Raw genomic sequence first — 22,602 nt, 5'->3', positions numbered from 1 at the left:
GTTTCCCGTATACCATAGTCAACTATCAAACCCCAATGTTATATAGACGATTTCTTCGCAATCCCTTTGGTATTACCATGACGGCCCTTAGTTATTAATCCCATCGCCATCGTCGGATTCTAGACTGATTCCACACTGCTTATCAATCAGTGAGATGAGTGTGATGCTGAGTAATGACGCAACCCTGGAATCACCCGCACGCAGAGCAGACACCGAGAAAGTGGAAACAGGACTGGAAGGTCACGCAATTGATTTGCGCGGTAAATGTTACTGTTTAGATTTGAAATTGATTTTTTTTTGTTTGGTGTAGAGGCGCGTTTCTTTCGTTTTTGTAGTAGTAGTGGTCAGTGCAACAATAGCGTCATTTCAATCGCCGAAGCTCAGAGTTCGGCTTCCCCGCCAACTTTTCCTCCAATCTGCCTGCCTACATTACCCCCCTCCCTCCCCTCTTTTTATTCCGCCGGTGCGCGTCGTTACACTCCCTCCATGATTCCTCGCTCCTCTCTTCGGCCTCTCACTGCCCAACCGTCGAAGACTCGGCTTATTCGTCCGTCTTTGGTCTCTCCGATCCGTCAATCTTTTCGCGCATACAGAGGTTACGGCACTGCCGCAACTGCCAATCGAAACACTATCAACAGGAACATCAAGAGAAGCACCCTGGATTCTCAATCCTCTCCGGCTATCTCGCTTTCTACTGGGTCTCGTCTCGCATCGCTCACAAGACACTTCTCATCCACCTCTCCAGTCGCGGATTCGAGCAACATGCCTCCTGTGCAAACTCAGCAGTATGATTACATCGTGCTAGGTGGTGGCAGCGGTGGTAGCGGTAGCGGACGAAGAGCCGCTGGCTGGTATGGCGCAAAGACGTTGATTGTGGAAAGTGGACGCTCCGGCGGTACCTGCGTGAACGTTGGGTAATTTGTAACCGTATCCAATAGCTGAACTATCGCAATTACTAACCGAGGTTTACTTCAGCTGTGTTCCCAAGAAGATGACCTGGAACTTTGCCTCCATCACTGAAGCAGTTGAGGCGGGTCGTCATTACGGTTATGACATTCCCCATAACGTCGACGTCAACTACACTCACTTCAAGAAGCTCCGTGACGCGACCGTCGAGCGCTTGAACGGAATTTACGAAAGAAACTGGGACAGAGAAGGCATTGACCTTGTGCACGGCCGTGCCCGTTTTGTTGAACCAAAGACCGTTGAGGTTGCTTCCAATGACGGTACGACGACACGGTATACTGCGCCCCATATTCTGATCGCGACTGGTGGCCGACCCAGCATCCCCGACATCAAGGGCGCCGAGCACGGTATCACGAGCGATGGATTCTTCGAGATCGAAGAGCTTCCCCCGAAGGTTGCTGTTGTCGGCGCCGGATACATTGCCATCGAATTGGCGGGTGTCATGGGCACCGTTGGTGTTGACACCAACTTGCTTATTCGCGGCGAGACCTTCCTGCGCAAGTTCGACCCTATGATCCAGAAGACTATGACCGAGCGGTACGAAGCCACCGGAATCAAGGTCCACAAGAAGCACCCAGGTATTAAGGAGGTCCAGCTCCTTCGCGACGGCAAGGGCAAAGACAAGCTTCTAAAGCTGATCATGAACGACGGTTCCGAGATGGAAGTCAACGAACTTCTGTGGGCAATTGGCCGTCTTCCTGAAGTGGAGGACCTGCACCTCGACGTTCCCGGCGTCAAGCGTGATCAGAGGGGACATATCGTTGTCGACGAGTACCAGAACAGCAACGTCGATGGTATCTACGCCCTTGGTGATGTCACTGGGCAGGCTGAGCTAACACCTGGTATGTCTTAACCCCAAATTTCCCTACTTTACATCGGAACAGCCTTTTCTAACAATCCGCAATAACAGTCGCAATTGCCGCCGGCCGCCAACTCGGCAACCGCCTGTTCGGCGGCGATGAATTCAAAAACGCCAAGCTTTCATACGAGAACATCCCCACTGTAGTCTTCTCCCACCCCGAAGTCGGCACTGTCGGTCTCACCGAGCCCGAAGCCCGCGAGCGCTTCGGCGATGCCAATGTCAAGGTCTATCACACCCGCTTCGCTGCGATGTACTATGACGTCTTCCCTCCTGAGGAGAAGAAGAAGAATCCCACCGAGTTTAAGCTTGTGGTTGCCGGGCCTGAAGAGAAGGTGGTGGGCTTGCATATCCTCGGCCTGGGCGTCGGAGAGATGTTGCAGGGTTTCGGCGTTGCCGTGAAAATGGGCGCTACAAAGAAGGACTTTGATAGCTGTGTTGCTATCCACCCTACAAGTGCAGAGGAGTTGGTTACCCTGCGGTAAACGAGAGAACTTCCTACTTTGGATATAGACGGTGATTTCATAATCTCCTGTTAGACTGTGCCAAGTATTGTGGTATTCAAAATAAATAATTGGGTATCTTTGATTTCTGCTTGTAGACATATATAAAGAAAAGGACTAGGTGAATGAATGTACTCGCGTCATAAGACATCGAAATAGTGTAGACGATAAAGCAGCAGTACATGACATACTCCTCCCAAGATGTCACACTGCGTGCGTATCCTCCTTGCACCCGAATAATCGGGATGAAGGGATATGTCACATACCACCAGGGTATTGCATATCCCAGATAAATGGTTAAGTAGTATGGTGATTGGATCACCATTTAGTGCAACATATGACGGCACGAAGCGAGAATCCGTGTAACAGACTGGTGTTTCCCATCCTGCTGCTTCCGGCCTAGTGCAACAAAAGAGCATATATATGTACTCGTGAGCACATCTGTCAGCCCTGCACCCGGAGTGCGCTCCCGGGTCTCTCGTGAGATGTGTTCGTGTAACCATTAAGCATGGCTAGTTGGATTCGGCATTGAGCGGATGAGAGCTGGTAGGCTGTTGTTTTGTGCAATGCGGCGTGGTAATAACCCAGCAATCATCGTCTTATATAGTTGTATCGATGGCATGGTAGAGGGGCTGAGATAAATTGTGGGGTAGGTAGATTGAGAGACTCTGGTCACATGCTGCACATCCGATTTCGATGAGACATCTTATGGTTGCATTGCATCTGCGTTCCGTGAGGGCGAGAGAAAGTGATAGGGCAATGTGTCTTTCTTTCTGGTTTACATCGCTTTGCGATAGTCACCGCCTTATTGAGGAACCTCGGTATTTGGCGAGGTTCCGCGCATGGAGACTTAGTTGAATATCATGACGGCAAATGAAATCAGACAGAAGCAGATCGGTATGTAGACTTTGCGGTCTGAGGGTTCTGGGTCGGAGATAGGAAGCGCAGAGGAAACAGCGAGGGAGACAGATGCAGGTGAGGGAGCACGGGAGATGCAGGCACTATGGGACCGGGAGGAGGATTTCGATTTCGGCGCCATGTTGGTCTTATTGAAGGAGCGTAGCTGTGTATTCAGTGCATATTGAGATGTAAAAGAGAGGAAATACAAGAGAGGGATGTTGAAAAGGAGGGGAGGTGTAAGGCGGGGGAATCATTCCACAATGCCTGAATCAGATCACGAGTGTAGCAACATGATGTCGGGGCAGATGTTGATTTGTTGAACCGCCTGCCCGCCAGCCAATCGTGCTTGTTGTCCTCGTCACTCCCCCAACAAAAGACAGTTTCGGGATGAGCTTAGTCACCGCCAGAAAGTCAGGCCGCAATCAGGTAGAGTGAGGCAGAAATACTTCGGCATCGGCAGTTCGAACCCCGGAGTGCGCGCTTCTCCATTTATTGCTGTCTGTTTTCAGTTTCAACTTTCAACCCACGGTCGGCTTTGTTTTCCTCTTCCATGTGTTGATTCATCACATGGACCTTCTGTACCAAGGGTTGGTGGATACTATTATTAGGAACACTTCCTCCGGCGCACCGTGCAAGCCAAAGACAGACAGACAATGCAGATGACTCGAGGCCTGCTCATGTCACGGAGATGGTGCAGGGGAACTTGGGAGGATGAGGCAGGATGAGGCTCGGCACAATGTCCGGCCGGCGCTAGTGCTCGTGCATCTTCCTTCCTTCCTCCCTTACTCCGTCTTCGTCGGCCTTATCAGTTCGCTAGTGGGTTCGCCCAATTTTGACTTCCATGATGGTGAGACATCGAACTCTGGAAGTGATAGTGAATTTTGTTGACTTTTCTTTTTGAAGGAGATTTCACTGTGCGGGCAGCAGCTGGCAGCTCCATGCTGATAGCCTGACAGTAATTTCAAGGTTCAATCGCGATCCAGGACATCTGTATTCTGTAACAGACCTCCGACACGATCAGCAGTAAATCACCATTCCCCTCCCGGCGCCCGGGCAGGCCGTCCGAGGAAGAGACGCGAGTCGTTGTGGAGCCTTGTGATGGGGCCGCGCACTTTTTTCCCGTGCACGAGCAAATCTTTTCCTCCACGCCAGGACAGAGCGCTACCGCTAAAAGGGACTCGGCTGCAGTAGCTCTCTTTTAGACGGCCTCACGGTCTCACCTGAAACTAGGCAGCATACTGATTGGACAGATTGCAGGCTATGGGCAGAATTAAGCGACCAGAATGCAACCTTGGGTCTGATTTGGTTGTTGAGCAGCTTTTCCGGCTGTCGAGTCGAATTCGGTAGGAATAATAAGGAGAATAATATTGCCACAGGAGAGCCACGCCAGCTCCCGAACGCGAACTCCTGCCTTTATTTTCCGGGCTCGTGGAACTAACTATCTGTTTTTGCTCGGCATAAGCGAATGCATCAAAACCAAGATTTTTAGCGCTTCCCCGGGCTGGGTTGGACCAGTGATCCTCCCGACTTGCACTTGTTTCCACTCACTCGAATCCACTTGCAGACGAACCATCATGGTTATCGCCTAACTGCATGGACACTATGATGTCTTCGACTGGGTCACCGACACTGGTGTGGGTACGCCAGATCGATGGTCACTTGCTCCATCAGCTTGCTTCCCAGTCAATCACATTGTCAGTTTGACTCAGACTTTGAGACCAGTGGCCTCTCGGCTTTCAGCCACATCCCTGGGGCCACTTCTTGCCGCTGCTGCGCAGCATGAGTTCATTCACACCCCAAGTTGCAACCAGGGGTACAGCTGCCTCGCTTCCAATGATGTTTGTGGCCGCCGAGATTGGCCCCTCGGGCCCAGAACTTACTGACACAGGAGCGCCCTTGTTGGTGGTTGGACGTATCATTCACTGGGCCTCTTTGACACTGTTGCTCAGGGGAAAGTATTAATAGCTGCCTCTTCCTGACGGCGGCTCAAAAGGCCTCGGATACATTTACCCCAACCCTCCACCTCCTCTTGCCATAGCAACGTTCTAGTCTTGTCCTTCGCTTTATCTCTCAGTTTTTTCTTTTGCCGTTGGCGGAATCGCAATCTCACTTTTTTTCTGGGGCACACCTTCGTTGCGATCACGCCAGACAAAAGCTTACTTCTAAGATCCGTACATAAATAGACTGGGTCCTCCCGTCTGTGGATTCGTCCGTTTCTCTCACTTGCCTATCTGGAAGACTTGCTGAAGCAACAAATTCGCCATGTATCTCAAATACGCCCTCGCACTGGCGTCAGTGCTTCCCCTCACTTTGGCTCAGACGTACTCTGACTGCAACCCTCTGAAGAGTACGTCCGCTTGCTGAATTCCCTTTTGTGGTCAATCCAATAATAACGCGATGTAACAGAGACCTGCAAGCCTAACCCAGGCTTGAACAGCAAGACTTTCTCTTCTGACTTCACCAAGGGTAAATCTGCCATGGACGGCTGGATCACTACCAGTGGTAATGTTGAGTTTGGTTCTGATGGTGCCGAGTTCACCGTTGCGAAGAAGGGAGATGCGCCTACCATTGACACTGATTTCTACTTCCTCTTTGGTAAGGCCGAAGTGGAAATGAAGGCTGCTCCCGGCACTGGTATCGTGAGCAGCATTGTCCTCGAATCGGACGTTCTTGACGAGATTGACTGGGTAAGTATCATAGTTGCGTTTTTTAGTCTTTGATTCCACTACGACAAGAACATTTCATTTCTGACCGCATGTGCATACATTCGACACCTGAGCTAATTGTGTGTGTGTTATACAGGAGGCTCTTGGTGGCGACACCACTCAGATCCAGACCAACTACTTTGGGAAGGGTGACACCTCCAGCTACGACCGTGCCACCTACGAAACCGTGGCTACTCCCCAGGAGACCTTCCACACCTACACGATTGAATGGTCTCCCGAGTCGGTCTCTTGGGCCATTGACGGCAACACTGTCCGCACTTTGAACTACGCCGATGCCAAGGGCGGAAGCCGCTTCCCCCAGACTCCTGCACGCCTGAGACTCGGCATCTGGGCAGGTGGTGACCCCAGCAACGAGCAGGGTACCATTGAATGGGCTGGTGGCGAGACTGACTACAGCGGTGCTCCATTCACCATGTATGTGAAGTCTGTCCACATCGAGAACACCCACCCCGCTGAGGAGTACACCTACTCGGACAACTCAGGCGACTGGCAGAGTATCAAATTCGAGGGCTCCAAGTCTGATGATGATGACACTTCATCCACGTCGACTTCCTCCACTAGCGAGTCTAGCACTTCGTCCACCAGCAGTGAGACCAGCAGCAGTGAGACCTCTACCTCCAGCGAGACCTCGACGTCGACGACCGACAGCGAGACTGACAAACCAACTTCAACCTCAACAGGCACTACTAGCAGCTCTGAATCTCAATCCGAGTCTGCCTCTCCCACCTCGACTGGCAGCTCCGACTCTGAATCTAGCTCTGATTCCAGCTCTGATTCCAGCTCCAGCTCCAGCTCCAGTGACTCCGGCTCCGGCTCCGGCTCTTCCAGCCCCTCAGGGTCTGAGGAAGCGAGCTCTACTGATGACTCGTCTGCACCCGAATTCACCGGTGCTGCTTCGTCTCTGACTAGCTCCGCCGGCGGATTGATAACGGTCTTCAGCATGATGGCCGCAATGCTACAGCTGTAAATTACATGTCTATTTTTTCTTTTTTCTTTTCTTCCCCCTCGCGTCTTATTTTGAGGGGGGCCGTGCACATAAACTGAATGCAAATATCTGATTGGCTGGTCATTTATCAAGCGAGCAATGAGGCTGTAGCCGCTCTTTTTCCCACCTGTTTATCGCCATTGCTACCTTGCTGGAACTTGTTACTTGCCCCCTCTTCCCCCTTTAATTTCTCGCTATCAAGGCCTGACATTTCTAGGGGGATTTACTACCCACCCTACTCTAATGTTCTCTGGTTCGGTTCTGTCCGATGCTAGTTTTATGTCTGCCTTGAATGGTACTGTGTTATGACTTGTGGTTTTATCTTTTTTTTTCTCTTGGTCTTTCCTTGACGCAACTTACCAAATGCTTGGATGCTATTACTATCCACAAAAGATACCAAGATACTTATTACCTGGATAATAGTAAAGAAATTCAAATTCTTGAGACCAAACCTGCTACCTACTCCATAAAGTAAAAGTCAAGCGCATGTAGACGTATAGGGTAGATAGCGTGCCAGATCCAAACACCACTAACGCTCAAGGGTCTGTATGCCCGTGGGTATCATATCTCATTCTGAGTTTTCGTCATAACATGCCAGTTGTAGTGATTTTAATGGATGGTGTTCCTTTTCTTCTGGAGAGATTGCTGTATTTTCTGGGACAGATTCCTCGCTATACTAGCGACAGGGCGGTGGTGAGTGGTCGCCTCGTGGAAGGTCTGTGATAGGGTGAGTCTTGGGTAGAGGGGAGTGGAATCGTCACTATCATCGGCTGATGTGCCTTGCTGGACCGCCCGAAGGAAAGAAGGAAGTGAGAGGCTGGGAGGGACGATGGCTTCTACGAAAGCTATGAGTCGAGTAGCCGAGTCTTTGGGCGAGTACGTGGGAGCCGTTTCACTTTCCCGATCCACGATGCTCTCGATCGACTCGAGATGGTCATCGAGGGTGGCAAGGTCGGCAGCAAGTGAATCAGCCTTGGACCGCATCCGTGCCATTAGTTGCTCGATATACTGCTCGCGACGTAGCATCTGGGTGGATAAACGGGCATCCTGGGCAATGGAAGATCGCGAAGCGGTTGACGCTGGGTTCGGTTTCACATTGACCGCTGCAACTAAGCTGTCAACTGCCGATTGGAGGTCGGCCTTGAGGGAGTCAAATTTCCACCCGGCGATGCGGATGGCGCGCCAGCAACTCTCGAATTCGAGGTCCAGTTCATGCTTTGTGCCTGGATGTGCATGTTTCAGCTCACCCTCGACTGTGCGGAGTTGAGACTCAGTTTGTTTCAACGAACCGTTGAGTGGAGCGATTTCATGCAGGGTTGCATTGAAGAGGGATTCCAAGTGGATTTGGAATGATATAACGGCTTCAATTGGCGGCGATTGGCTGTTCTTTTCGGGGTTGAAAGACTGGTGAAAACGACCGCGACAGGGGAATGGGTATAATGCCGAAAGTGGATCCATGGAACACAGAGATGGATACTGCTGCAGAAGTTCAGGCAAAATGAGCAAATGTGAGATTCCCGCGAGAAGGATCAGGTTGATAATTGATCGGATTGGTGTTTCAAAGAGTGTGAAACGGGTCTGTTCTTGATCCTTGGATGTCGTAGTCGAATGAGCGTTCTTGTTTTGTGTATCAGAAACACCCATCTTTTCTTTCGTGGACTCAGCAGAGTATTGATGTCTTCGCCTGATATTTTGACTTGGCTGCTTGGCTCGTACTGCTGGCGCAACCCATGATGCTTCGGAAATAGGCGTCTCGTATATTGAAGGCATGATCAACTCTGGTCCAGACACCGACGAGGTAGTAGAGTCCAACCCATGGTTACTTCCACCTTCAGTGAGAGTTCGAGTCTGTTTAGGGGTCCTGGGCGAGCGCTTGACCGTCGCATCTCCTCCCTCGACATCAGCCGAAGCCACCACCCATGATTCTCCGAGGGCTGAAGTAGACATCTAGTTGATGTGATGCGCGATATTAAGCTTTGGCCGTCAAATCGCGGGCAGTGTTGATCACGAACGAACTTGGCGCGTATTGTCCCACGACGCAATGGACGTAAAAGACACACGCGTCCGTATTCCGGAAACAAACAAGAATTAATGGATGAAAGTTGTGAGTAAACAGTAAAGAAAGATGGAAAGGCGATCTCCCTATACTTTGTCGACCTATTCTGGACCAAAGTCGCGGCGGGGAAGAAAACATCACGGGAACGCTAGCCCCAAATGGGCTATCACGGGATTCTCCAAAAATGGTGTCGATCAATCAAATAATTTGCGATCAACCGGTGAGCACGTCGTTCTTCATTAAATCAACATGCGTCGGATATCTCCTTTAATACGACATTCAATACCACTCAGAAACCCCATTGGCTACCGATATTCATCAGGGAGAGTTCAATGGCTTTCATCCACGCCTTTACGGCCTTGCTCATGCTCTGATCAACAAGCCCAGCAACAACCCCCGGAAAACCAAACTGCGTCGTCGGCCGACTATCGTGCATTGGGAACCGCTCAAGACCTTTTCACCACATCTATCTACAGTCCCGGATCACCCCTATTCCTTCCGAACGGTGCCCATATCATCAACAAGCTTATCTCCTTCCTCCGCACACAATATCTCCAATATGGATTCCGCGAAGTCCTAACACCGACAATCTATAAGAAATCGCTTTGGGAGGTGTCCGGACATTGGCAAAATTACAAAGATGACATGTACGAGGTGCGCGGGCGAGGAGCCATGGGAGATACAGACGGGGAAACTGGGGAGAATGAATCCTACGGGCTAAAACCAATGAATTGTCCGGGACATTGCTTGTTGTTCAAGTCGCAGAACCACTCTTACCGAGAACTTCCTATCCGCTACGCCGATTTCAGCCCGCTTCATAGGAATGAAGTTTCTGGTTCCTTGAGCGGTCTCACACGCGTCCGGCGATTCCACCAAGATGACGGCCACATCTTTTGCCGCCCGCAGCAGATCAAGGGGGAAATAAAATCAGCGCTTGGATTTGTTGATCTGGTAATGACGACGTTTGGATTGGGGCCATATCGGCTTGTGCTGTCGACAAGGCCCGAGAAAGATTTCATTGGTGACCTTCAGCTGTGGGATAGTGCTGAGAGTCAGCTGCGCGAAGCTCTAGAACAGACTGGGAAACACTGGGCGATAAATGAAGGCGACGGCGCATTTTACGGGCCCAAGATTGATATTCAGCTTCAGGACAAAGCTGGCAAGTATCATCAATTGTCTACTATCCAACTGGATATGAACCTGCCACAACGGTTTGAATTGGAGTACCAAGTCGCGGAAGGAGAAGAAGACTACAGCCCCGCTACACCTGGAAGGGCAACGCCCGTATTAATTCACCGCGCGAATTTTGGCTCTCTGGAGCGTTTTCTCGCACTGCTTATTGAGGAATATTCTGGCCGCTGGCCGTTCTGGCTATCTCCCCGACAAGGAATTGTTTTGACCGTGAACCAGGACGAGGCTGTTGTGAAGCAAGCACATGAGGCGGCCGCGAAGATTTCAGGCTTCAAAGCTCTTGAACAAGGTGTTGTAGGTGAAGGAATACCTCAACCTCTGTCAGCTGTGGACTCCACATTCCTGGTTGACGTGGACGCGGGTAGCCAGACACTAGGCAAGAAGATCCAGCGGGCGAAGCAGATGAAATACAACCTCATTTTCATTCTTGGCCCCAAAGATTTAGCCAACTCTCGTCTTACGGTCGATATTACGGGTCAGCTGCAAAACAAGCCTGCCCGCAGCGCCCAGACGCTGCGGGCCGTTTTGGCTAAACGGCTCGGTGAAGAAGTGCTGCAGAATCCGCGGGCGATCCCGGTGCGGATTGACGAAGTTCACGATTTATTGGTGCAGTTGGAGAAGCACTTTGTATAGCATATCTCATATAGTCATATAGTCATAGGTGTGGTAGATTTTGTGTACGATAGCTAGCTATGTAGAGAGAATAATAATGGGTCCAGAATGCAACCGACTAAAGAGTCCAACACCAACCAAGGATCGTGTGAAGCTTCAGGCTGCGCCGCCAGCGGAACCTTGAACAAATTAGCCTACGATAAATTTTCGAGAACGAGGATGAAGGCCCATCATGGACGCGGTGATTCGCTGCCGATCGTTGAACTTTCCCAAACCAGACAATCGTCACCACTCACCATCAAACCTGAAGCTTTGGGTCTTCCACTTTCTCTCCAGTCTCCACCCTCCCAGTCCCAGCTTCAGGCGCGCAGTCTTACTCTCCAGCTGTCCCCCCGCCTTGCAGTTGATGTCGCCGACTCGCCGCGCCGCTCAGCCCCTCATGAGGAGATTGGGACTGTCATAATTTGAGTGATTTTATTGGCCTTGTGACTTTCCGGAAAGCAGAGCCTCTGATTATAACTGAGCAGTGGCTCTAGCGGACTGCCTTCTCCCCTCCTCGCTCTTGATTCTCGTCTTCATGGCGATCTTAACGGTCTACTCATGGTCAAAGAAGCCAAGTCCTCGGATATGGCCGACGTGTCAGTGAAGGCCAATCCGTCGAGGAAGAGCGCCTTTTCCTGTGAGGGTTGTCGCAAGCGCAAAGTGGGTTTCCTCTCACTTCGTCCTGCCTCTCGAGCTCGGGTAGATTCCGAAGCCATGTTTCTTGCTGACGGTCAATTCGTCGTTTAGGTGAAATGCAACGGAGCCAGCCCATCCTGTTCACGGTGTGCAGCACGAGGAACCCCATGCGTCTATAGCTTGTGAGTCGAGCTCTCTCCTTCGTCGGCAGTTCGTTTCTCTTTGTTTTCGTTGGCTAGCCTTGCATAAATCATGCAACCTATCCTTGGATGCTCGCCGATCTTCCTTATCGCTTGCTAACCATTCATGCTCTAGAGCGCCCACCTTATCTTACACTAAACAACTAGAGAGGCGAGTGGTAGAGCTCGAAGATGCTCTGGCAAAGTACCGCAACGAACAGTCGAGAGATGTTGCCGAAGGGAGCCCTTCCTCTGCGACCTCAACGGGCGAGAGCAGCTTGAATTCTCGGATTTTTAACCGAAAAGGGAATGATACAGACGACGACCAGGATCTATCTAGAGATTTTGAAGGGCTTAAAGTTGAACATGATGGCCGGGTTTCCTTCCATGGACCGACAAGTTTATTCCAGCTTCCGAGCGGCGCACTCAACCCCGCAGCCTCGGGTTCACAGCTTGCTGCGCAGGCAGGAGAGCGGAAGGAAAGACTCGTTAATAATGCGTGGCGCGAGAGAGCGATTGAGCAGATGGCTACTATGCCTGTATGTCAATACAATCCTCCTTTGTTTTGGGATAAGAACAATCGGAAAATAACCGATTATGTGCTTCTAGGAACCCTTTCGATTCCTTCTTGACTCACACTGGTGCTGGATCCAGCCGCTATTCAATTTTGTCTACAGACCTGCATTTACTCGTACGAAATCTCCAATATCATACGCTCTCTTATATCATTACTAACCTATAAACTGCAAGGCGATATGAAACTCAACGGTCCTTACTACTCTGATGCCCTACTTAACGCTATTCTTTCACATTCTGTGCGCTGGTGTAAGACCGAGCCTAGGATACACTCTATTCTAGAATCATACGATGGTGGCGCCGCATTTTGGAATCGCGCGGTGACAGGGCTCCACGACTCACTCAAAGATGGCCATGTGGATATACCAACGATCCAGACGCTCCTCCTCCTCAGTGCACGTGAATGTGGGCAGGGCCATAGAACTCAGGCATGGCTGTATAGCGGAATGGCGTTTCGCATGTTAGATGACCTAGGCATCACGATTGACAGCCGCAAATATTCAGATTCCGCCCAGCTGAGCGATGAGGATATCGAGATTCGGAACCGCCTGTTTTGGAGTTGTTACTTTTGGGATAAGATAGTGTCTCTATACTTCGGCAGATCCCCGACATTACAAAGTTCACAGGGTTGCCCTCCGAGGACTATTCTGGACGATACAGCTGAGCTTGAGTCTTGGGCCCCTCATGGTATTGTTTTTGCGGACGGCGCTCAATATCCCCCTACCCCGGCTCACTCGACCTCCTGTTTTATAGAGATGTGCGGGTTAATGGAGATTCTCAACCAGATCTTGATTCACATTTACGACCACAACCGACAGATTTCCGAGGCAGAACTTCACACTTGTGTTGGTGAACAGTCCCGTAACCTAGCTGGATGGTGGGATGATCTACCCGAACATCTGAAGCTTATCCCCACAGCTCTACCTCCATACTCCCCTCCCAGTCACATTGTGACATTGAAGTATGTCTTTTTTACAGACTAAACCATGTTGAAATTACTGACTCTTCGCTGCAGCTGTGTCTACCACACTATCAATATCCTCATTCATCGGCCAATCCTTTGCTCAAAATGGACTCGAGAAGCTTACGACAAGAGCCACTTAGTCCATTGTATGACGTCTGCAACTGCCATCCTTTCCATATTTGGAATGTACGAGCGAACTTTTGGGGATGGCCGTGTCGTTCTCTCGACCGCCTACAGCGTGTATACGGCCGCATCCATTTTTCTTCTCGAGATCCAGGCGTTGAAATATGCTGCTCCAGGGACCCTGGATAAGCTGAAAATTTGCATCCTGGCCTTGGACCGAGTTCGAGTATCCAGTCCTGGTATGCACTTGGAGTCCACTTGATTGGTGAAGCGTTTTGACTAACTAGCCATTTTCGTGCTGCACAGTGATTACCACAGCTTTAAGCCTCGTATACCAGGAAATCCAACGGCTCCAAGTTGATCACAACATTGTCTTATCTATCCCACCACCAGGCACAATACATCTCTCAACATCGCATAGCGACTCTGCCTCCACGCAGCCTTCTCTGAATTTACAAACAACCTCCCATCACGTTTCTACACACCACACTACGCCACCTTCAATTTCTCCCGGGGGTGCGGATATCAGTACATCCACAAGCCAATATTACCCCTACCAGCAACCCATACAAGCACAGGAGTTCGGAGCGCCTTCCCAAGCTCTCCCTCGGTTAGCAGTTATGCACGACGTTGGCAGTGGATTACCGGAAGCGTTGATGTCCTTAGACAACCCCGCTTCCTACGAGATAACGCCCGAGGTTTTCGAAGCGTTTTCCTATGCGGAGCCAATCACAACGAATGTGACGCCTGCTGAGGGCTACGGATGGGTTGGTCGGCCTTGACGACAGCCATTTAGGAGACGGGAAATGATTCACGTTCCATTTAGTTGTAAAGCCATTGGGGGTATATAGCGAGTTCATTACTGTACATAGTCAAATCATCAAAAAAGGGTATATATAATGCAGGGACTCAAAAACTGCGAAACCAAAGAAATGTCCGTAAAACATTCTATTCCTGGCCTTCGACTTTCTCTTTGGGTTCGACCTTTGCACGCCATCTAAGGTACCAGGGCCCCTCAAAAAGTTCACCCATCCGCTCAATATCCACCCCTTTGGTCTCAGGCATCCAGACCCCGAGGACAACCAATCCGACGAAACAAACCAGTGCCCAAAAGAGATACGCACCCCAGTCATGCAAGGACACGAACATGTTCGGCGTCACCCGGACAACCGCAAACTGAAAGAACCAATGCAGCGACATACTCACGGCATAGCAAATGTTGCGGATGCGCGTGGGAAAAATTTCCGTCCCGTAGAGGTAGGGAATCGTACATAGGCCGATCGACCAGCCGACGGCGTAAACGAAGACGGACGCTATGGCTGCGTCGGAAGCGGGCTTATTTATGGGGTCTGTCCCTGTGGGACGGAGAACGCCCATGTAACTGGCTAGGTAGATATGCGCGGCCAATTGAAGGAATAACCCGAGCAGAGTACAGCGGCGGCGACCTAGATAGTCGATCAACCCCCATGTAAAGGCCATAGTGAAAATGAGCTTGACGATTCCATAGGCACCTGAAGAGACGAGGGATATGGCGTCACCCGTGACACCTGCGGTTTCGAAGATGTTTGAAACATAGTATGTAATACCATTGCCCCCCGTCCATTGTGAGATTGTCTGCATTGCCATTAGGAGCCAGAAGCGTTGGCGGTAATTGGGGTTCGATTGCGTTTCCTTGAATGCAGTCCAGTTGGTAGTAGAAGACAAGGTGTGCGCCCTGAGACGTGATTGTGTGGTTATGAGGCGGAATTCATCATCTACTTCAGGAGAAGATATATCCTTTCCGCGGAGGCGGGCAAGGACTTTACGGCCTTCATCAGGGCGACATTGGGAAATGAGATAGCGAGGGGTCTCGGGGAGGATGAGCGAGGCCTTGAACGCGATTCCAACGGGAATTATGGGAATAGCTTGCACCAGGCGATATTGCCGTGACGTAGCGGCCATATGGATTTGGGCGGCGTAGTTGATGAAGAAGCCTAGTTATAGGTTAGACCTGTTCGAATCCAATGCAATGAAAACCGTCTTACCCAGAGACAAGACTGCCAACAAAACAACCATATAGATACTAACAACCAAACCTCTTGTGCGTGCAGGGGCTAAAAGCTCGGTCAGCAGCGTTCAAGTGTTCCAAGTACGGCTTGACCAACCAATTTCAGATAAATACAATGGTGTCACGACGGTCAACGCCCCGGCACCGAGACCGCCAAATATCCTAGCAAACAGCAACAGTCCGTAAATCCCAGAGGAGAACACCTGAATGAGCGTGCCGAATGTCCATACGACGCAACTTAATCGCCATGACTGTAGTCTACCCAACCGATCATTTAAGTCCAAAGATACCAAGGCCCCAAGCGCCGCCCCGAGGATATTGAATGATGTTATATTCGCCGTGCGGTTCGCTAGCCCGGTTTGGTCACCCGTCCAGTTCGAGGGAAGAAGGTTGAAATCGGTCTTAAAGGAGTCCAAGCGCACGGAAGCGCTGTATCCGCCCTCATCGTAGCCTGGGGGGAGTTGAGTATTAGTGGGGGATCGGCGAGAAGAAGAGGAAAGAGGAAAGCGAAGGACTGCACCTTTGGGGATACTCCCGCAAGCAATGGTGATGATAACAAAGACGTAAAATGGAGGAGCGGTCCACCGCGACCTGTCCACCTTCAACCGCCTCATGGCGGCCATAGCCGACGACTGGGCGGGGCAGTCCAAGAAACGGTGCTCGGTGTGATTCCGTCAAGCCCACTCCGTAATTCGACATTCGAAATTCGGCAGAGGAATCGGATGCAAGGAGGTCTCCTGGCGCGTGTGGGAAGGAGGAAGATCTCCAGATAGGAAGGCAGCTCGGTCAACTTCCGAACTTCGCTGACGGTCACGCTGGGACTCGCTGCAATCCCTGCAATAATTTGTCATCTGCGACCAGGCTGTCTCCAACTGCGAGCGGCGTACGAAGTGCACAGCGACGCGCAGGACTGCGTGATCTCACCTGTATCCTGGCATCGAGGTTGGGGTAAGCCAACTGAGTTCAAGGCCGATTGAGCGTCTCCTGACAGATCCACAGCACCCACCGTTGTTGTAGGCGGGCCGGGCCCATTTTTATCCAACAAACAGCCAACATTCCGGGTCTATATCTATATCAAGAAATATGCCGAGCTCCGGCCGACCCTCCAGCGCGAACTGTGCGAAGACCTGCACGATGGCGACGAGCAGCAATTGGCCTTCTCGTGATAAGCTCCGGGTTTCGCCCCTTAGTTCCTGAACCCTCAGCCTTATTCAGTCTTCTGTCTCTCTCCCCACTGCTCATTCTCCATAGATTCCTCAGAGCATCAGCAACTGGCTGAGAATCCAGTGTCTCTAGCTCTTGATACAGCGCTTCCAGATACATATTGAGGACCGAGCACAAACATACAAAATGCCGGCACCATCAACAATTACCGCTCGGTCCTGCTTGCTCACGTCGTTACCCATCCTTAGGACTGTTGCTACCAGACCGACATTAGACCTCTTTGGGCACTCCAAGGCGTTTCTAAGTACTTCGTCGACCAAGCCCGGAAACCATGCGCCAGTGAAAAGCCGAGTCCCTCCCAGATCGTGGGACAGCCACATGCATGTCGTGGAACCTCAATATCCACTCGTCGCAAACGCAGCGTACAAGCCCATGCCTCACACGATCCGGGACGCAATAGCCTTCGAATCATCCCTCGGGATTGAGAACGTTGTTCTTGTTCAACCATCCATCTACGGATCTGATAATTCATGTCTTCTCGACGCCCTCCGCCGCGTTGGGCCTTCACGTGGGCGAGGCATCGTTGTTATAGACCCGGCTAATACAGAACCCGCGACGTTGAGAGTATGGCACACATTAGGCGTGCGCGGTGTTCGAATGAATTTCAAATCTTCAGGGGAGGAGGAGCCTACTCGTGAGGAACTAAGACGGACGCTTTTCGAACAAGCAGAACTCATCCGTCCGCTGGGATGGATGATCCAAGTCCACACGGCCATGAGCATGATCCCACTATTGGAGGAGATTATCCCGCAGCTCGGGGTCAAGGTCTGTATTGATCATTTCGGCGGGCCCGATCTACCCCAGGTGGACTGGGACAAAGGAGAGTCTTTCGACCCTTACTGCCTTCCGGGGTTCCAATCGTTAATTGCTTTGCTCAAGGCTGGGAGGACATATGTGAAGATCTCTGCACCATATCGCCTTAGCAAGGACGAAGGGTTCCGAGACCTGGAGATTATAATTCGGGAGTTTTTACGAGAGGCACCTAACCAGATTCTCTATGCTACGGATTGGCCACACACTAGATTTTCTAGTATCAATGTCGAACCGTTTACGGAACAATGTTTAAGGATATGCGGCTCGCAGAGTTCTGCCGAAAGAGTGTTTCGATTGAATGCCGAGGAACTGATGGATTCCAGTCTTGCTGTTTAGACGCCTCCAAAACGTTCAAGCTCGAGATCTTATCAATACACGCCCAAGGTATCCCAGCACCTCCCATTCACCATGGTGGTCCACAGTGTGATAATCTAGTCAGTATCACCCTCTTTAACAGTCGAGGTGCAGATTTGCTTGGGCCCCTAGACAAACAACAATCAGTTCAATCCCAACAACCGCAATCATAAGGCGGGGATACTTACAGCGGAATGGCAACACCTCGGCTGTCCACCCTTCGGACATTCGAATTTGAAAGGATTCTGCTTTGAAACGTCCACGCCTATACACAAAAATGCCTCATTAGCATCAGGAACCAAGCCAAACACGCGTATCTGCTTGCATCGTGCAGGACATATACCACAATGGCAGAAACAACTCAGAAGGGACGTACAGTTAATTCCCTCAAAGGAGACCTTGGAATCTCTGGCCGGAATAAACCCGTCACAACAAAATGGGGTCTGTAAGACGGCCCCGTCTTTAGATAGCTCGCAAAACCAGGGCCGGCTCGCCATGGTTGGGGCGGTTAGGGAAAGAGCCACAAGGAGGCTGGTTGCCGATATAGAGAAATGCATTGTTGATACTTTTTATTTGTAACCGTCGAGAGAGATTGGGATTGTATATCCAGTGGACGAGAATATGTATAACAGAGAGTGCGAGGACCAAGAGTGTCTGTACAGTTAATAGCAACCTGTCGATTTTGAGGTTATGTGGTTGGATGCTGAATGTCGACTGCGGCCATTTATTTACAAAGGGGCAAGGCGGCACCTAGTGTGGTACCTTGCTACGAAGGGATACAGGATGCGTTAATTTTTCTTGGTCCCTGACTGCAGTTCTCTTAACGGGCACCATATCCCTTGCATTTTTGTTATGTTTGGATTCCCGAGAAAATCGTGCGGATGACGCGTTGAGTGCGCTAAATCTTGCGAATGCGCGTTTTGACTGAGTGTTTAAAGTGACCAAGTGGCTCAAGAACCTGTTCTGAGATCGGGGATCCATTGTACGTAATATGGTTTATTTTAAGTTTCCAAAAGATTGCATAATGCATACACACAAAGACAGAATGTAAAAGCAGACGATATGTGCTTTGGACCCTAAGCTACAGTAGTTTCACCGTCGTGGGCTTGGTAAGCACCAACTTCCTGCCTGTTATCACTTGCTTCCGGTTTAGAGTCGAGTTGGCTGATGTTTGACCGAGCAAGGTGACGCTCTCAATGTGAACGGGGAAGTTACGCGAAAACTTTCCATTGATGGACAGGGAGTCATTGCGATACTCGAACTCGATGTTAGTAGTGTTGTTCTGCTCAAGGGAGTCTCCGTCATCAACGTAGAGGCTACCAGACGCCGTTCCGTCTGAGCCAGGGGCGACGATGAGCTCGAAGGGCTTCTTGCGCAGCTCCGTAGTTGTCATCGCACCGGATGACCGGAGCGGGATGATGCTCCCGCCGCGAATGTGGATGGGGATATCGGTTATATGAATGTCGGTGAGGGTGCTTTGTGCACCTTGTCCCTGGATTTGGGTGCCGGTATACAACTCGTAAAAAATATCATCGGGAAAGTATGCATCGACAGAAGTTGAGTCTTCCTCAGTGACGGGACTGATGAGCAGAGCATCCCCATAAAAGAACTGTAGGTCGTTGTCAAAGGTGTTTTCGTCCTCGGGATACAAGTAAAATAACGGCTGTAGGAAAGGCTCGCCAGTTTCGCTCTGCCGCTGGAAAGCAGTGTAGATATAGTCAAGTAATCTATATCGAATAGTGATTGCCTTTCTTGCAGCCTCGGTTACCGTTTCCCACCGATAGAACTCCTGGGGTACCGAGCCATACGCATTGTGATTGCGGTAGAAAGTATAGAAGGCCCCGAGCGACGCCCATCGAGCACACAGCTCCTCGGCTGCGTCTGAACCAAACCCGCAGACGTCAGCCCCCATCATAGGAATTTGGAACATTGACGCGAAGGCTGTGGTCTGGGCGATGGAGATGCGGTACTGCTCCCATGTGCTGAGGCTGTCGCCGGACCTGTGAAAGATTAGGGCTGGCACAACGCAACATCCAAGGCTCTACATACCAGTGCCCAACATGTGCCCCAGCACCTGCATACGTGCTACGGGTGATGATAAAAGGCCTAACTCCGGGGCGACGTTGCTGCATTGCAATGCGGGAAGCCGTGCTCATCACTAGGTAACTGGTCAGGGCATACGATGAATTATTTGGTTTTTTAATGCCTCACTTACTAGTTCCGTAGATATTGTGAGTGTCATATTCAGAATACCCTTCTCCCGCGTGAATAATGTCTGTTTGGATAGTTTTGTTGCTTATGAGCCCGGCATCGTTCTGAATCTCATACGGTGGGTAGAGAAGGTTGCGTTTAGGTAGTCCAACTTTATCCCCTTGCGATCTCTCCAGAGATCGCTTCGATGTGTTAGGCTGGAAGCTGTCGGGGAAGCCGGGTAATGGACGGGGGTTACTGGGTCTGATATCAGGTGGTTCGGGCGGGAGATCGTTCTCAATCGAGTATGCCTTTGGGTCGGTGCAGGGGAAGGGGCAGAAGTTTGAGGCTTCATTCATATCGATCCACAGACCATCAATGTCGAAACCTGTATCAGGGTCAAAAAATTTGTTGAACTCCCCATTCCAGTATTCCTGAATCTCCGGATGGAACCAATCAGGGTAGACTGTTACCCCAGGCCACACAGCACCTAGACGTGGATTAGCTTATCCCACACTAGATAAATTGGTGTTTTAGATGGCCATATATTACCCTGGTACAAACTGCCATTCTGTGTCTTTAGAAATATATCCTGCTCGACACCCCGGTGGTATCCGGGATTGTCTAGTACTGGTCAATGGTACTCTTCAAATATAAAGAATCGAGGAAGCTTACCGGACACGCTCACCGCGGGATCAACCATAACTATATAATGCTGATCATGGTCGTGGAGGTAATCGACAAGCCCTCGCATGTCCTCGAGGGGGAATCTTTCGGTGTCAAGTGTAAACACTCTTCTCAACTTCATATAGTCGATATCAGTCCACATAGTTTCTAGCGGAATTCTAGCCTGGCTGTAATTATATACCACCTCAGCCACCTCATAAACATCACGATAGCCGTATCTGCATTGATGGAACTGGTGCAAATTAGTAACTGTTTAAACTCCCTAACCGAATTTCTGTGGCGATTGTATTGCAGATCGAGAAATGGGAATAACGTACACCAAATGTCCAGTAGCTCTGCATGGCAGGAAGCCCAACAATCTCCGCGTACTGCATACTGGCCTCCTTAGGAGTGGAACCGGTAAAGAAGTAAAAATCAAGAACACCCCCGAGGATGTTATACTCAAGATATTGCTTGTCATCCTGAGTCTTATTGATTTTGATGTCCATACCGTTAGAGTTGGCCAGGAAAACGCCATGAGTGCCATTACTGCCTCGATGGTCGTAGTACACAGGGTGGCTGCCGTACAAATTGGTTCCCGGATCAATTCCGTAAGCGTCACGATTCCACAAAGTGCGAGTGTAGTTAGTCGTCTCCAATCGAAGAGAGTCTGTGTGCTCCCCAAGGCCATACAGATTAGGTTCATCTGGTAGCCAAGTGCGGAGATTTAAGTACTGCGATTGAAAAACGAGATTGGATGCGGAAGTATCAAAAAGCACATCGTCTCCTCTAGATATTGTAAAAGAAAAAGGCTCTTCCACGTAATCGAACTTGAGGTCAGAGCTTTCTCGGTTGCTATTGCCGCTCTCAGCACGCGGTAGAACCGACTCAGGGACCTGGTAGACTTGTTCATCCGCATCATAGATTATGACATGGAGGCGCTCATCTGAGGTCATATAAGCATAGGCACAAATCTCGCCAAAGCCTACAAATACTGACCGGTTTGGTACTCAACCAATAGCTTCAAATCTCTCAAATCAGTGCCATATGTGTTGCACGGTGTCCCAGCGAGGGTCAAGTCCGCGGACAGGGTATCATCACCTTCCTGGATATTCGATACTTTATATCCAGGACAGCTTTGACTGCTTTGCCTGGGCCCAATTATTGCAGCCCCGACAAGAGGTAGGACAAGCAGGGCCCTCAACATGTTGTGAAGGTCGCAAATAAATCGAATCCCCTTGGCGAAAGGGCCGAGCAGCGTGGGGTAGCAACAGCTTATTTATTCTTAACCTGACGGCACGAGGTGCGTCAAAATACAGTCGATATACATAGTGGCTCTGGCCGGAAATGTCAAGTCAGACAAGAATGGGAAGAGGCTGGCATGGCTGATGTATTGATCGGATACGAGATGCAAGGGACCCGGGGTCCGGACCCATCCGGAATACACTTCCTCATGGACCATGGTTGAAGCCTCTCGCGGCGTTGCAATGGATATCGTCATTATTTTGTGATGGATATTATTTCCCCAGCCCAAAGTGCATTTTGGGGACTGGATTCCAGTTCGTTATCGGCCGTCATGCCAGGAATAGGCATGCGCTATGCTTTCCTGTCAAGTTGATGGCGTGCAGATCTTCATCCATAGGTGCTGCAACATGCAGGCAGCTTGGATGCAAACCATCAACAGTTTCCAAATCCAGGTTCAAAGGGTGACGTTCCTCGACGCGTTCAGGGAGAACACGAGCTCCCGAGCCACGGTTGGGTGACGGGGAAGCTTGGAGCAAACAAGAATGACCATACTAGTGGTGTGTCGATTAGTAACTAGAGTATGATTCCATCAATTATGCACTTTTCAATAAATGCAAAGCTGATGGATATGTCTCATACTGTGCGTACAGAAAGAGGTGGGGCGTCAGTAAGCGTTCCAGGCGGAGATCAGCATTAGGTAGACGCCTTAACGGCTTTCCTTTTTTTGTATGCAGTGTGGCCGTAT

The 22,602-nt window shown here is 50.4% G+C and overlaps 10 protein-coding genes across 10 annotated transcripts; 5 read left to right on the top strand and 5 right to left on the bottom strand.

Moving 5' to 3' along the window:
* Positions 1-486: 486 nt before the first annotated feature.
* glr1 (glutathione-disulfide reductase GLR1) lies at positions 487-2,310 on the top strand (the record flags this gene model as incomplete). Its single annotated transcript, XM_040841140.1, has 3 exons — positions 487-914; positions 976-1,808; positions 1,877-2,310. 3 exons carry the CDS (start codon positions 487-489, stop codon positions 2,308-2,310), a joined length of 1,695 nt encoding a protein of 564 aa, XP_040707601.1.
* A 3,183-nt stretch (positions 2,311-5,493) lies between these two features.
* On the top strand, positions 5,494-6,558 carry ASPSYDRAFT_120588 (glycoside hydrolase family 16 protein; the record flags this gene model as incomplete). The annotated part of the gene is made up of 3 exons (XM_040840410.1): positions 5,494-5,575; positions 5,635-5,915; positions 6,031-6,558. Coding segments are annotated over 3 exons (891 nt in total), but the record flags the coding sequence as incomplete, so codon positions are not given.
* A 990-nt stretch (positions 6,559-7,548) lies between these two features.
* ASPSYDRAFT_53430 (uncharacterized protein) lies at positions 7,549-8,886 on the bottom strand (the record flags this gene model as incomplete). The annotated part of the gene is made up of 1 exon (XM_040848684.1): positions 7,549-8,886. One exon carries the CDS (start codon positions 8,884-8,886, stop codon positions 7,549-7,551), a length of 1,338 nt encoding a protein of 445 aa, XP_040707599.1.
* Positions 8,887-9,244: 358 nt separating this feature from the next.
* On the top strand, positions 9,245-10,819 carry ASPSYDRAFT_141913 (threonine--tRNA ligase MST1; the record flags this gene model as incomplete). Its single annotated transcript, XM_040841198.1, has 1 exon — positions 9,245-10,819. One exon carries the CDS (start codon positions 9,245-9,247, stop codon positions 10,817-10,819), a length of 1,575 nt encoding a protein of 524 aa, XP_040707598.1.
* Positions 10,820-11,425: 606 nt separating this feature from the next.
* ASPSYDRAFT_140642 (putative C6 transcription factor) lies at positions 11,426-14,100 on the top strand (the record flags this gene model as incomplete). The annotated part of the gene is made up of 7 exons (XM_040841068.1): positions 11,426-11,539; positions 11,588-11,658; positions 11,792-12,194; positions 12,265-12,346; positions 12,406-13,192; positions 13,247-13,557; positions 13,625-14,100. The coding sequence occupies 7 exons, from the start codon at positions 11,426-11,428 to the stop codon at positions 14,098-14,100; spliced, it is 2,244 nt and encodes a 747-aa protein (XP_040707597.1).
* A 166-nt stretch (positions 14,101-14,266) lies between these two features.
* On the bottom strand, positions 14,267-15,979 carry ASPSYDRAFT_142132 (putative MFS quinate transporter; the record flags this gene model as incomplete). Its single annotated transcript, XM_040841214.1, has 4 exons — positions 14,267-15,291; positions 15,343-15,411; positions 15,463-15,816; positions 15,886-15,979. 4 exons carry the CDS (start codon positions 15,977-15,979, stop codon positions 14,267-14,269), a joined length of 1,542 nt encoding a protein of 513 aa, XP_040707596.1.
* Positions 15,980-16,715: 736 nt separating this feature from the next.
* Positions 16,716-17,738, top strand: ASPSYDRAFT_25838 (putative TIM barrel metal-dependent hydrolase; the record flags this gene model as incomplete). Its single annotated transcript, XM_040844212.1, has 1 exon — positions 16,716-17,738. The coding sequence occupies one exon, from the start codon at positions 16,716-16,718 to the stop codon at positions 17,736-17,738; it is 1,023 nt and encodes a 340-aa protein (XP_040707595.1).
* Positions 17,739-17,785: 47 nt separating this feature from the next.
* ASPSYDRAFT_264137 (uncharacterized protein) lies at positions 17,786-18,575 on the bottom strand. Its single transcript, XM_040844277.1, has 3 exons — positions 18,133-18,575; positions 17,945-18,021; positions 17,786-17,884 (listed from the first exon to the last, which is right to left on the bottom strand). Exons 1-3 carry the CDS (start codon positions 18,311-18,313, stop codon positions 17,834-17,836), a joined length of 309 nt encoding a protein of 102 aa, XP_040707594.1. The 5' UTR covers positions 18,314-18,575; the 3' UTR covers positions 17,786-17,833.
* A 262-nt stretch (positions 18,576-18,837) lies between these two features.
* On the bottom strand, positions 18,838-21,819 carry agdC (putative alpha-glucosidase; the record flags this gene model as incomplete). The annotated part of the gene is made up of 7 exons (XM_040840959.1): positions 18,838-19,756; positions 19,806-19,914; positions 19,972-20,436; positions 20,499-20,576; positions 20,622-20,865; positions 20,951-21,558; positions 21,612-21,819. The coding sequence occupies 7 exons, from the start codon at positions 21,817-21,819 to the stop codon at positions 18,838-18,840; spliced, it is 2,631 nt and encodes an 876-aa protein (XP_040707593.1).
* A 62-nt stretch (positions 21,820-21,881) lies between these two features.
* ASPSYDRAFT_38446 (uncharacterized protein) lies at positions 21,882-22,081 on the bottom strand. Its single transcript, XM_040845721.1, has one exon. It carries the CDS (start codon positions 22,072-22,074, stop codon positions 21,898-21,900), a length of 177 nt encoding a protein of 58 aa, XP_040707592.1. The 5' UTR covers positions 22,075-22,081; the 3' UTR covers positions 21,882-21,897.
* Positions 22,082-22,602: the final 521 nt, after the last annotated feature.

The sequence above is a fragment of the Aspergillus sydowii genome, assembly GCF_001890705.1.
Source record: "Aspergillus sydowii CBS 593.65 unplaced genomic scaffold ASPSYscaffold_1, whole genome shotgun sequence".
Taxonomy (NCBI): Eukaryota; Fungi; Ascomycota; class Eurotiomycetes; order Eurotiales; family Aspergillaceae; genus Aspergillus; species Aspergillus sydowii.
This window is presented reverse-complemented; position numbering and strand designations above follow the sequence as displayed.